Below are 13,864 nucleotides of genomic sequence, written 5' to 3' on the forward strand. Positions count from 1 at the left end.
ATGGTGCAATCAAAAACTTTCAGAAGAAACAAAACAAAGTCCCAATTCCCCAGGTGGGAGGGAGAAACCCGCAGCAACGCAGGGAGTGGGGAGAAGACAGGACTGTCCCGGCAGTTCAAAAGCTGCTCGCAGTCACGTGTGCTCCAGCCAGCAATTAAAAAAGTCCTTTTTTTCCCACGGGCAGCCTTTGAAAGCAGAATACCTTGCTCTGAGATGGGTCTGTCTCTCTCTCTGTGTCATTCTCCGTGAGGTGTCCCTTGGGGAAAAAGAAAACTTCCTCTCCGGAAAAGAAAAATAGGTGTCTGAAACCAGGCTCTCACTCTGTCTGGTCTGTGGACAAAAAAAAACCCCAAAAGCCCCGGAACCACCGACTTCTAGCTATCCCTGCAGCAACCTCCGTTTCCCGAGAGCACTCGCCCTTCCCCTGCTCTTGTGCTGCCCAGTGCATGTGGCTTCACTCCACCCCCCTCCCCGTCGTGGAAGAAACAGAAGGGGGGGGTGGCATTTGGGAAAAAATTCCAACATATCTTTTCAAACCTATGACAGCTGATATAGTTCTGCAGACTAGAGGTAGAATTACTGCCTGTACGAAAGCTTCTGTAAAAATGGGGACGTCTTTCAAAGGAAGTAAAACAAAATTGTATTCTAGACCTCAAAATTGCCGTGGGAAATTGGTTTTAATGACTCAGTTAACTTCATAGCTTCCACCCAACAATTTGAGCCCTACTGTGTTCTTTGGGAGAGGAACCGTGCATCCCTACAGGTGCAGATTGTGAGTAGGTACCTGAGCAGTGGAGCCTCCAACAAAACCTCAGTGGCTGCTACCATGTTCTCACTATTTATATATGGAGCTATAGTCTCTGCTGGGCCCACTTTTTAACAGGCCACCTTCCCCAGATGCCTTTGTTTGAGAGCCATTTCTGATATTTAAACAGGCAATGGAAATGTCCAGCTGGTCGGCTTCTTCAGTGTCAGGGAGCACATGTCTACTCAAGCCTCTGTCCAACATGGAATACAATCCCATGTGCTATGTAATGTAACTATGGAAACACAAATGTTTGCATTTTCTATTTTCTCTCTGGAAGTTCAGTGATTGTTTTTTTCACAGATTGTGTGCAACAAGGTAATAAATATTTTGGGGTTTTGATACCTGACTCGAATTCAGATTACCACCATTCATTCCTTTATACCCAGGCCTAAAAAATGTCCCAGAGGCTCACAGAAGTCATTGCTCTCTCCAGATGTGGCAGAGAGAGCATGCACATCCTTCTATAACAACTCTCAAGAAACTTGCTATCTACTAATATTGCACCTCTTTAGACTTCTTCATCTACTATTAGCACTTTTTTAAAAAATTTTTTATTAGCAGTGAGTGAAATATTTTGGTCTTTCTTCTTTTGGAGCGAGGTTTAATTTTCACTCTCTTTCTTGTTTTTTACTTGTCAAGAGTTCTCTTCTAATACTGAACAGTACCATAAGCTCATAAAAGTGAAAAAGCTTGTAGCTTATAACCTGTAAGTGGACCAGCAGATGATCCTAGGGAGAACTGCAACCATGTAAAGTGTGTGTTTCTTCTAGGCCACACTAGATAAACTTTTCCACCCCACTTGCCAAGTTATCCGAGAAGAGAGTTATTGAGAAAAAATATAGACGTGAAGCACCGAGTGGCTCCAGAACTGGGGACACAAAAGTTCTTTTAGGAGGGTAATTTTTCAGGATGAGTTGTTTGTGACTTCTGGCAATACATGAAAGACACTATTTCTTTTGCACATCTAGCTTCTGGCAGTCGTGGAAGCAGTCCTGGAGAAGATGAGAAAGGGACGGGGAGTGATATCCACTATTCTAGTGAGTATTCCTACTTTATTGTCCAGCTTTTGAGTTTTCGGTTGATCAGTTTTGCTTTTGGTGAGTGATTGGAGTAGCAGACAAATGAAACTGGCATTTTTATTTTCAACCTTACCTGATGTAGGCCCTATTAGAAACCAAATTTAAATGCCTATTATAAAACTCCTCTCAAAGAGAAACAGAGCTTAACAAGTTGATGTTGATCTCACTGTAGAGCAGCACAATTATGCCCAAGGACTGATTCAAAGTGGTAAAATTGAAAAAAAAAGTGAACAATCATCCCCTGTGAGAGAAGACATAAAGAAACATATGAAAAAGTTGCACATGTACATGTTGTACATATTATATGAATGTATTGGTATGAATGTATTATATGAATATATTTTTTATATTGTCATGGTAGAGGAGGTCTACAAGGCAGTGTTCTGCAGACTCTTTAAGCACTTGATATTTGCATGATGCATGTTACTTAATATTTTATTTTAGTATTATACATCTCTGGGGCAAGGGTGTTGCTGCAGACCTGCTATTTCCTACCCAGGGTACTGGCTTAGGAAAACAAGTGTGATGTTTGTCCACTGTAAACTTGTCTCTGCGTTCTCCCTCTGGTTTCAAAGATGCACACACCCCCTTGTATTAATATTAAGTACTAATTGCATCAGGAGACATGGAAGATGCCACCTTTAAACATCAGGCAGCATGATGGCTGATGCTGTGGAAGGCTGTGGAAGGCAGCCTCCCCCCAAAACAAGGCTTAGGCCAGCATGTGAGAGAGCACCTGCTAAATTTGAAAGTGTCTGGTTGCTGCTAGAAAAAAAGATAAATGGGGAGAAGCTGGGTTTGTACATTTCCCCAGGAAAGCTTCTCTTCATTACATAATTCTTCCGTTTTTGCTTCTTGGCTGGGAAACACCTGTCAGGAAATGGCAGATGGTGGGAAATAATAAAAGGAAAGAAATGTCCTCATTTTAAAAAGAGGTCTTGCATTTTCTATCCCTGGTTATAAGTGCTGTGGGGAATGTTACTGAATTATGTAACTCCTTGGTGTCTTCCTGGGTGTACAATGTTGAAAGCAAAATAATCGCTTCTGTTGCTGAATTTCAGACAAACCTTGTTTTCAAAAAAAAAGAGGAAAAAATAAAATACACATATGAAAAATTTATTTCTGACACATGTCTCTCTCATAAAATCTTTGGGGGGCATCAGCAGTGGGGGTGAATCATGAATATTTTGATCAAGATTATGGTAGTCCCAGTGGAGCAGGTAGTGAAACCTCACTTTCCTACTGGAAAATGGGTGAAACCAGTTACACAGGGCAACACAAATATCAGGGAAGGAGTAAGGGTGTGAGAAAGTTCCTAAATCCTTCCTCCACAAAGCCACTGAGCCTGAGGCTCGGTGGTTGCTGGAAGGATACCAGGAGCAGCAGGCTACCTTGCTCCTGAGAAATTGGTAAGGTTTGGTGAAGTGGAGATGGAGATGCCTCTCACCTTTGTGTGTGCCTGTACACAGAGGCAACACAAGCCAGAGGCAGCAGCCAAAAATATGTTCTCCCTCTTTTGCAGGTATTATCTTGCCAATTGTTATCACCCTGATAGTCATTACCCTCTCTGTCTTCTCACTGGTGGCTTTGTACAAAATGTGCCAGAAGAAAACTCCAGGTATTTGTTTTGCTTTCTCTGGATGGGGGGGGTGTGGGGGTGTGGTAGAAGAAAGGGAGAGGGAGCAATCAATGTGCTTTTTATTGTTAAAAGATCTCTTTTAGATTACCTTAACCATAGCTGTTGTGGTAGTCTGGTGGGAAACCTTCTTGTATTTTGAAGTGTTTTGCCTAAAGTGGGAAACTAACACTTCATTTTCAAAATCAGTAGGAAGAACAGAGTGAGCAAAAATGTCTCTGATTTTTAGAGAATATGTGTAATGCTGCAAACTTTTTGTTCACATTTTTGCAGCTGCCACGAACTAGCAAACACCTGTGCTAATACAATCAGTCAATTAGGTAGAAATAGGCAGCAAAAACTAAGTTTGAATATATTGTTTAACAAAATCACTATATTTATTTTATCTCTGTTCTTGATACAGGCAAAGAAATATCAGTACTTTCTTTTGGGATATACCTGATACACACACAGACACAGATACACACACACATTACACATGACTAGAACTTTCCAGTTATAGTATAATGTACATGGGAACAAAATCCCTGAGCAAGCAGTATTTTCAGATGCAATCATTTTGACAGGACAGCTAAAGTCAGTATCTGCTTCACTGCTATCCATTAAATACTTTAGATAATGGGTTATAGTTCCATCAAGTTCCATTTGCCAAATATTTCAGGGTTGCTCAAGTGGGCTACAGGCAAGTGTGATTCTTCATTAAGTGAAAATGCAGAATCCAGACTGTGGGTTTTCTGTCTCTGTGAGCTGGCATGAGTTAGGAGACCTGTGCAGAGCTTCAACTGTGAAATCACCAGGCCTTGGAAATACAAAATCACAAGAGGGTGTTGAAGCTGTAAACCAAGACAAACAGCGTGTCACAACCAATTTAGCCAATGACATGGAAGAACAGACCCAGATAAACAGAGGAAGGTGTGATCCTTGCTTAGGAAACTATTAAATATTTGGAGTCAAGAGATAAAGATATGAGATGAAGAACATTTCCTCACCAGCCTGCCCTATGCACAAATGCCATCAGGCACTGTAATAGCAAATTCAGTTGGAAGACAGAGTAGATACCTGTGGTGCTTCCTGTAGGATTTGCCCAGACCTATCCAGTGTGCTTCCCCTGTAGGTGGAAACCCCTGTGCTTAGTGCCATGGAGCTAGAGTTGGCTCCATGTCTCTGATGTAACCCGCTGGCCCCATCCATCTGCCCACACTTGCACATAAGCATAAAATACATTCAGTATATGATTCATTTTGGGGAGAAACCTGTTCCTCATCGATTAGGATGACAGGCTCTGCTCTCAGATGTCATGATAGGTTAAACCCCCAGGGTGTACAGCCTGGCAGCATATTCCCTCACTCCCCTCACCCTGTATCTTTTAGCTCAGTTGTTATGTACTCAAGAACCATTCCATGCTCACGTCCTCTGTGCCAGCTACCCAGGGATTTGGGAGCTGCAGGGAAAAATGTGCTTCTGTTGTGCTCTTGGACAAGTCACATATCATTCTCCCTGGTTTCCAGAAGCATCAGTATCAGCAGTATCAGTTCAATTTCATAGATGATGAGAAAAGTAACAATTACCATTCAAGCTACTTGATTGTGTTAATGCACTTAATGCAATACTGCAAAATTACAACTAAGCTTTCTGCTAGAAACTGCAATAACCATGTCTAAATGTTTATTCAAGTGAGTTCCAGCAATCAGAATGATACTACCTTTGTTTCTTCTTCCAGAGAGACAAGAGAATGGCGCTGAACAGTAGGTTGAATCCTTTTCATTGCTTTGAGATCTATCACAGGGCACTTGTAAATGCAGCAGATTCTGCGTAGGATTTTCTTTGGTCTGTCTCTGTTTAAGCATAATAAGCAGTTACCACCCCAAAGAGAAATATCCTGCTGGAAGTGTTGTTCTTGCAGTTATTGTACACCCGTATGCATGACAAGGAGCTGTTCCAGCATGGATAGAAATGTGATGACTCTCAGCTATGTTGCAGGGGATCCTTTTGGAATGGACAAACAGCTTATTCTGTGTCACAGGACTCACTGGCCCAGTATTTTTTTTTTTTTTAATTTTTTTTCCCCACTGATTTTTCTCTCCCCCCATTCTTTCCCATCCCCCTTCTTTTGTTAACGTTTTTTCTCTTGTCAATATTTTGTTTGCAATTCAACATGGCTAAAAGCTTTGTATTGGCAGAAAAAAGATGACTCCCTCTTTTCTCCCAGATGTACTTCTGTGAAGAACTAGATTAAACCTGGAATCATGAAACTTAATTTATTACATATTTTAAGAGAAAAGTATTATCAGAGATGTTGGTATACGGTGTTTTCCACCACCAAGACTTGCTCACGATCCCATGTAAAGCCCATTTCAAGCCTGCCAGTGTAGACTGGCATAGCTGCTGCCTTTTCCAGACCATAATCTTAGAGTTTTGTTTGGCTGACCAACATGCATGCTGTCTGTCTGATTAAATGTTTTCTGATTTCAACAGGGCCCAGTCAGACAAAGATGGAGTCAAACTTCTTTCTGTGAAGACAACTTCTCCTGAGACTGGTGAGCATTTCCTCTCTATGTATATCTGTCTCCTTCTCTGAGTTCAGAGAAGAGCAGTTTTTTGGATGTCGTTTCTAATAGCAAAACCATCTTTAGTTCCTGTCAGGTCAAAGTCAGTGCAAACAATTCCTCTACAGTGCAAATCCCCAGACTGGGATCCTGCAGTTTAGCTGCACAGTCTGTGCTGTTGGTATTTGGGAGTGAGAAGTATGACTGGTTTAGGGAAAATATTTTTTTTAAATCATTGATGGTACATGATCTACAATCAAGCTTGTTCAGGAGTAACGATGATCAAAGTATTTATCAGCTAGATCTGGCTGTACAAGGAAGTTTGAAGACTGGTAATACCCCAGGGGTCAAAAGGTTTGGGAGTCAGTGCCCTATGTAAAAAGGCTCTGTCGGAGTTGGGTTAAGCAACCTGTACTCAGTCAGCCCTGTACTCAGCCACCCTTTGTATTAAAAATCCTACACTCATTGCAAATTCCTCTGTCCTGTTCTTCAGTTTTTTACAAAATATATGGTAATAAAGCCTACAGGAACAGAGGTTATTGATAATATGCACGAAAGAAAGCAAAAGCTCAAAGCAAAGACATGGATGCAGCTATAGGTTCTGCAAGAAATGGAGTAGCACAAAATAAGACTGAGGCAGAACAAAATTCTAACTAATCTGATTCACAGATATTCAACAAATAAATAAAATCAAACCCCTTAAAAGTGTCATGGTAGAGCTAGTGATGGTGAAACTGCCCAGCTTCACCCTACGCTTCCTCAGCCATGTAGGTCCCACCTCATTTGCAGAAGTCTTTCCAGAAAAACAGTCTCTTACTTTCTACTGTTTAGGTATAAAACTCTTTTTTGTTTTTAAGGGTTTTGGCCATGTGTTTCTCCTAGTGACATTTCCAAGGTTGACCAATAGCTGCTCTCTCCTTTTGTCTGAATCCTTGGGAAGTCCTCTGAAATACAGCGCTTTGTCTGAACTATCCTCTACTTGCTGGAGAGGCACAGTTTGGACTCTCCAGCCTTCTCTGAAACTCCCAGAAGCTTTTGTGCAATCCAAAAGACCCACATGGCATCTCTTGCAGGCCTTGAAACAAACCAGAGTCGTGCAAGGTCCCTACAGCCTCGCCAATACTGAGCAGCATGGTAGGAGGTTGGGGCGGAGAAGGGCCTGCTCCATCACAGGATGCATCATTCTGCCCCACTGCAGAATGCAAAATACACTTTGGCACTTAAGTGACTGCATTTCAGAGCTTTGTGATTTGGGAAATCATTAATCTTAGTTTTGGGGTGGTTTTTTTAGTATTTGTCTTTGGGAATGGACTTCTAGCTTTATTTTGAGTACAGAGTTGTGTATATGCTTTCCTAAATTAATATTTTTTTTTTTTGTAATCTGAATGAAGTCAGAAACTTATTCATAGACATTTTTTGATTGATTCTGCCCTCATGCCATTTCAGCAACAAAAGAATTCCATTGTCAGCAGCAGAATTGTTTGTGTTTTACAGCAGAGTAAATAAGAAAAGTTGCAGGCTCTTTTTTTTTTTTCCCCCACAAGATGAACTCTGGTGCCTGTTAATCAGCCACTAGTTCACCAAGTATCTGAATATCTTTCATCCAGAGTATGCTTGATATTCTTTTTTACTGAAGTAGGATGTGTACATGCTATAATTAGAAGGTATGAGTCATAACCACTTAGAAGACAAGATTCTTGCCCTCTTCTCATTAATACAATTCATATTTAAACTAGCTGCCATTTTCTCTTGAATTCTTACATCATTATATGTTTCAAAATTAAACATGCTTTCACAGAAAGTGAAATCCTGGTTTTGCCCAGGTTTTTAGAGTCACTTTACATCTTAAATTAAAAGCACTCTGACAGAAGGTCCTGTTTCTTACAGAAATATTTGTCACTCATGCAGGTATTTTCAAAGGTGTTAGATGCCTGCCCATTTGAATCAGATTTACTTGCTTCCTTAAAAGCTTGGGCATAAAGGCAAGTGTTTCTTATGGTATAGATAGACTTGAGAACTGTCTGACCTGTGGTCCTTCTTACAACTGCTGACAACAATTGCACTGCATAAAACTTCTTTAAATGGGTTCTTCTTTTTCCTTCATCCAGCTGTTTGCAAAGTGTGCGTTGTGGCCTCCTCTGATTGTATGTACCAACAAAACCACAAAAAGTTGTGATTCAAAAGACTAAAGCTAGGAAGTTCTTTAGAGCAGCCTTAACTTTACAGGTAGATCTACATCGTCCTCTATCAATAGGCTGCTCAGGTGCCTAAGCTCAGGCATATATACAATGAAGTTCTGCTTTGACATGTATTCAAATTAAGCTCTATTATAATTATACATTATATTTTTTTAGTTTTTACTTTTCATTCCAAACAGAAGATTTTGAGATTATATAATTGTGTTTAAAAAGTGTAAAGAAACCCCATATATACTGAACAAATAAGGATATGACCTACAAATTGTTCAAGTAGGCAACCCAGATAAACTTCTTTTCAGTGTTGTGTGTGATATACCTTGATCAAGAGTTATGATGAGTTTAGTCTTGCCTTATTTTATCTATCTAAAAGCTATGCTAGCTGCACATAGTTGAAAGAGATGTATGTGTCCAGAGGGCTATTTATCCTGCCTGTCTTGGATATGTACCTTGAGCTGGAATGAGCTGACCTATGGCAGTCCACGGACTACTGAAGGATCCTATTTTAGGACTTCTAAAATTAACTTCTGAATATAAAATGAAAGAAATTGAAAAGGCTCTGTTTTCAGGAGCATAGCTGAATTAAATTTAATAAAGAATATTATTTCAAATACCTGTAATTAATGTGAAAGAATACAGGAAAAAAATAGTTGTCAATTAATCCTGGACTAAAATAATGGTTTTTAATAGAGTAGTATCATCAGGAACACTAGGTAAAATAGAGCTTTAATGTTCTCACTTTTTAAAACTCTTCTCAGAAAGATGGAATTGCTGATGCTTTGAGCTCTAAGGCACAACTGGTTGAGAATTTATGTAAAGTAAAAACAACAGACAGAGAAAACTAAACACCTTGAATTTTTCATGCACATTTGTCAGTGAACTGCAATGCCTGATGCAAGATAAGTGCCTGTAGTTGCCTCTTACTTGAAAATTGCTTGGTTAAAAAGGCTCAGGATATTGAATCATCTCAAAAGTTTTACACTAATGTGCAAATGCAGGACTTATGGCAGCCATTTCATGTTGACTCTAGAGGTAAATTTAGGGTGACCCTCCCTAGGGAGAATAAATGGTCTTCTACAATACAGAGTTCTAGAAAATCTACCTGCAAAAATATTTCTTATTTGAGGTTCAACATAGCTCACAGAACTGCACATTTGGCTTCTCAGTGATAGATATATTTCCTGAGAATATAAGATGAAGGGTTCTAATTGATGACTAAGAGATCAATACCATCATCCATGGTGTTAAAGTATTGGCTGTCTTGAAAACAGACCTAACTTTTTATGTAAGGGTTCTTGCGTGTTACACTGAAAAACCAGTAAAGGTATTAATCACCTATTTTGGACTCATGAAGAATGCTGAGGGATGGAAATTCCTCAGGTACAGAAAGGTTGATGAATAGAGATTGCAGTAAGGCTACTCCATACAGACAAACGATGTGTGATAGAAATATTGATATACTTAAGTAACGACTTGACAATTTTCTTTTATGGCCCTTGTCTGGAGTACCCATTCTAGAGCACGTAAAAGGTACATAGTAGCAGCACACCGGTTCAGTATTCAATATAAAGTCCATAGGAATGTGCAGGTAGCATAACATTTCAGAGTTGTCAGTATAATTCTGGCACCTAGGCATAAGCTGATTCATTATGGCATGATTTCTAACCAGAGTGAGCTCTTTTGAGATGGTAGAATATGGCTTACATGACCTGCAGGGATATTGCCTGTTCTACACTGAATTTTCTGAAAGGATATTCAAGGTGTCAAAGCTTGGTGTCAAAGTGGCTCAGATTTTGGTGATTCACCTGGAATGGAAGGTGGCTGGAAAAGGATCCCTGGTATGTTTGCATTATGGCTTCCCAAGGTACTCACTGTAGACAAAAATGAAAATTCAAGTGTTGCTACTAAACAGAGCTGTGAAAATGTGCCAGGCAAACATGGATATTTGAGGAGACACCTAACCTGTCACATGAAAACCACCTTTAACGTTGTAATCACATTGGAGAAAGGGATCAGTCAACACCTACAGGTGTTCTCAGATGGCAATGCAGTGCAAAATAACATGAACTGAGAATGCAGAAGAACTTGCATTCCCCATATGCTCCACATCTCTTCCAAAAACTGCTATTGTTCAACAGTAATCATGACCTTACAGCTGTTACCTCTTACTTCAACTGGCTCTGCCTCCTCTCTGATTTTCATAACACGTCTTGGGCGCATCCCTTGCACAAGATGAGCTGCCTACCTTGAAGATATATGGGATTTCATGGCATAGATTAGTCAGACCCTACAATTTCAGCCTATTTGAGATGACCATAGTTTTTGCCTGTATCATTCCTCCAGACTTCCTGCTTTTCTGAAGTCTTCTTTGTAAAGGCTTTGAGAATTCCCAACCTTCCACATCAGGGTCTAATGACTCTATTATACATGGTGACCAAACACCATAATCATCCCAGAACAAAGAAAAACCCCTTGCTCTCAGCAAAAAAACTTGCCTTGGTTGCTGGAATGCAAATAAAGTTCAACATCCCTCAAGACAACCCAGTGTGGTGCTCAGCTGTGGACTTCGAAAATCCTGTGCTCTTCTGAAACAATGTAGTTGAATGACAGTATCAGTGTCCCTGCTTTCAGTGAACCTCCAAGTGCTGAGACTGTTTAACTGTTCTACCTCACACATCAAACCACAGATGTGATTTTGGTATAATGGGACAAATCGGGAGCTGGTTCCTGCTATGCTGAGTACATCTGAGCACGGACCATGGCATTTAAGGAGGTAAGAAATCTTTGCATTTTACCTCATTAAGGGCTCAACCCAGGGAAATTTACCCCTGCCAGGGGGCATGGTTCTGTAGTGGGCCATAGGGTTTCTCAGCCTGTATTGGGACTTTCATCTCTTTCTCATTGTGTCTAGTATCCAGGTGGATGCCTGTAGGAGCAGTTGAAGAAGCTGAATTCCCAGGTGAGGCACTCTGTCATTGAAAATTCCCTTCCCTCTTCCTCTCACTTGCAAGATGAGCAACATAGGTAAACAAAGAGCAGTCTCCTGGTATGCTGTGTGCTTAGGAACGGTAAGAGAGGGTGTTTCTACTAATATGAGGATATGATATTGATTATTTGTTTTTCCTATCATGAGATGTTGCTTCAGTGCCTTACTTTTTTTTCCCTGCAGACAGGAAACCTAGAAGCTGCTTCATAGAAAAGGATCCCCTTGCAACAGAGAGAGAGATCAAGCACCTTCTTCTCTTTCCTTCTCTTTCTCATTTTCTGACACTATATTTTTTTAGCCTTGTATTGTATAATAGCCTGAAGTTGTGTTTTCTGTCTTCACAGAAACTGAAGAATAAACTTTCTCAGCTTTTGCAGCTCGTGCTTGGAGTCTGTGTTTACTTGCACCACAAAGATCTGACTGTACACACTTCTAGCTAAAATTTTTGGACAAAACTGTAGTCAAAGGCATTAAATAGCACATGCTTCCTTCTCTATTTCTAATTCTGTTTGTGAACGGTGCATATTTTCAAGGGGTTTTAAAGAAGTCTCTTACAGTCAGACTGCTGAGGGTCAAGTCATGTTTCCATTTGTGAAGCATTTGTTAACTTTCCAGCCTGCAGTTTTCTGAGATGCACCTTGTGAAGGAGCCTCCTCCCACCCTTTGCTCCCCATTGAGCAGAATTTGCCTTCCTGTCCGTCACCTGGACATCTCTGCGCACTCCCTCTCTGTCATGGTGAGCTGTACAGATCCTTCTGTCCCACTGACAGTGGTGAGGAGCAGTTTGCAGGGCTGTGGGAGAAGTGTGTGGCAGGGGAGTGCTGCAGCACATTGCAGGTGCTGGACCCACTGGCCCACAACAAACGCAGCCACTGCACCCAGGCGCTGGTTCCCACTTAGGGCTGTTCTCCAGCATCTGTAATGCACCTCTCAGTCTTTTAGTTCAGCATGGTAAAAATAGACATTTTGATTCCTCTCTCTGCAGAGGTAGTTTTATGCTTTTGTAAAAGATAGGCTTCTGCAATCAGATTTTATTAAAAGCTCACTTTAATTTTTTTGCTCTGAACCTGATTGCCGCTTATGAGCAATTTCTCAGCAGCAGATATTACAATGAAATAACAGCACAACTCATTTTTTCTTACAGACAATGTAATCTGAGATGCAGTACAACCTATTTTTTATGTCAAAGATTGTTTTGATATCCTTTTTTTTCCAGCTTTCCCAGTAATGTCACAGGACTTTGCTCAGGTCAAAGACTTTCTGTACTCATAGTACTCATTTTGTACTTTCTTTTTTGTCATGATGTTCTGCAGTGTATGTGTATTCTGAATAATATATTCAGATTCTTATATAAATGGGGGGAGGGACAAATTACAATGAGATTAATACAATAGCCTTCCACAACGGTGAGAGAAAGAAATGTTTGTTTCAGTGCTTCAAAATTGATTTTATACAATGTGTAATTTCAGCTGATTGTGCCCATTACTTATTCACATACACTGGCATCATAATAGTTGGAAATGAGTATATCTGTGAGTGGAAAATCGAAACAAATACTACACAAGTGAAATTTTAATTAGGAAGAAAACCCTGCATTTTCACTGCTGTACTATTTCTTTCCTGGTTATCATTTAACTTTGCAGATCTGTGCACTCAGTCTACTTTCCATGCACTTGAAACAAATACTTTGAAGGATGAGGAGTTATGAATACAAAATTTTCCTATTGCATCTTCCTTATCTTTATTCTTCTACAGCGTGACTGCATTTTAGAGGAGGATGTATGCAGTGTATATTGGATTGGGCCCACTGCCCGGGTTGCTGATCCACTGGGGTGAATCGATGGGCAAGGCTGCAGCATAAGTCTTTGAGGGGTGACATGTGGAAGGCTGTGTGTATGAAAGACCAGTGCTGTATTGCTGCTAGAGCACCATCTCCTTTAATATTGAAACTGAGAAACAATGATCTGAGCCAGCTCTACCTGCTCCTGGATCTGTGTAGCCCCAAATCCTGTCACTGAGGGTGGCTATCATGAGATGTGAAGGGAAGGATAATAAATAGGAAAGGAGTACAGTAATGAGTCCTCCACCATAGCCTTCCAGCAGCCTGCGGCTTGGAGACGTCCTGAATCAGGCATTGTGTCTTTGGTGTTTCATAGTTTTCAGTGGCTTTTAATTCCATGGATTTGGCTTGTCCACTGGGATATCTCCAGCCTCCTGTGGCAATAAGCTGAACAGTGTAACTACAGTTCTGTCTGCATTTTATCACAGTAGTGCTTAGAGACTTCATGGTGCCTATGCCTTTGTGTTTGTCATCCAGTTTCAGACAAAAATCAACAAGCAGGTGCAACTCTGGAGAATGAGAGGGAAAATAAAGAGTGTAATGGAAGAGTTTGTTTGACAGCTGAAACTTGCATGTCAGTATCAACCTGATTTCATTTTCCAAATATTCTGCCTAAGGCCTCTTTCTCAAACTGTGAATCATTTCTTTCAGTTTTTGTAGAAGCACGTGATATTTATGAGGTTGGCTTCTCACTGCCCTCTGCCAATCTATCTGAGTCCACAACTCCTCCTCCATCAGGAGAGGTGCCACAAGGCAGGACCACAGGTAAAAGGG

At 40.6% G+C, this 13,864-nt stretch overlaps 1 protein-coding gene across 4 annotated transcripts in view; it reads left to right on the forward strand.

Moving 5' to 3' along the window:
• EMCN (endomucin) overlaps positions 1–13,864 on the forward strand; it is a 56,006-nt gene that overhangs the window by 35,842 nt on the left and 6,300 nt on the right. Inside the window, exons 7-13 of one of the 4 annotated variants that reach the window (XR_004356850.1) lie at positions 1,777–1,845; positions 3,410–3,505; positions 5,244–5,268; positions 5,999–6,060; positions 10,608–11,037; positions 11,176–11,223; positions 13,742–13,802. Coding sequence is in view for 3 of the 4 variants with exons in the window: in XM_032686552.1 (XP_032542443.1) it covers positions 1,777–1,845; positions 3,410–3,505; positions 5,244–5,268; positions 5,999–6,060; positions 13,742–13,855 (366 nt within the window). In the remaining variant the exon portion in view is untranslated. Of the gene's footprint in view, positions 1–1,776; positions 1,846–3,409; positions 3,506–5,243; positions 5,269–5,998; positions 6,061–10,607; positions 11,069–11,175; positions 11,224–13,741; positions 13,856–13,864 lie in introns of those variants that run through there. The other 3 variants (XM_032686552.1, XM_032686555.1, XM_032686553.1) reach the window with 3 other exon arrangements.

The sequence above is a fragment of the Chiroxiphia lanceolata genome, chromosome 4 (assembly GCF_009829145.1).
Source record: "Chiroxiphia lanceolata isolate bChiLan1 chromosome 4, bChiLan1.pri, whole genome shotgun sequence".
Taxonomy (NCBI): Eukaryota; Metazoa; Chordata; class Aves; order Passeriformes; family Pipridae; genus Chiroxiphia; species Chiroxiphia lanceolata.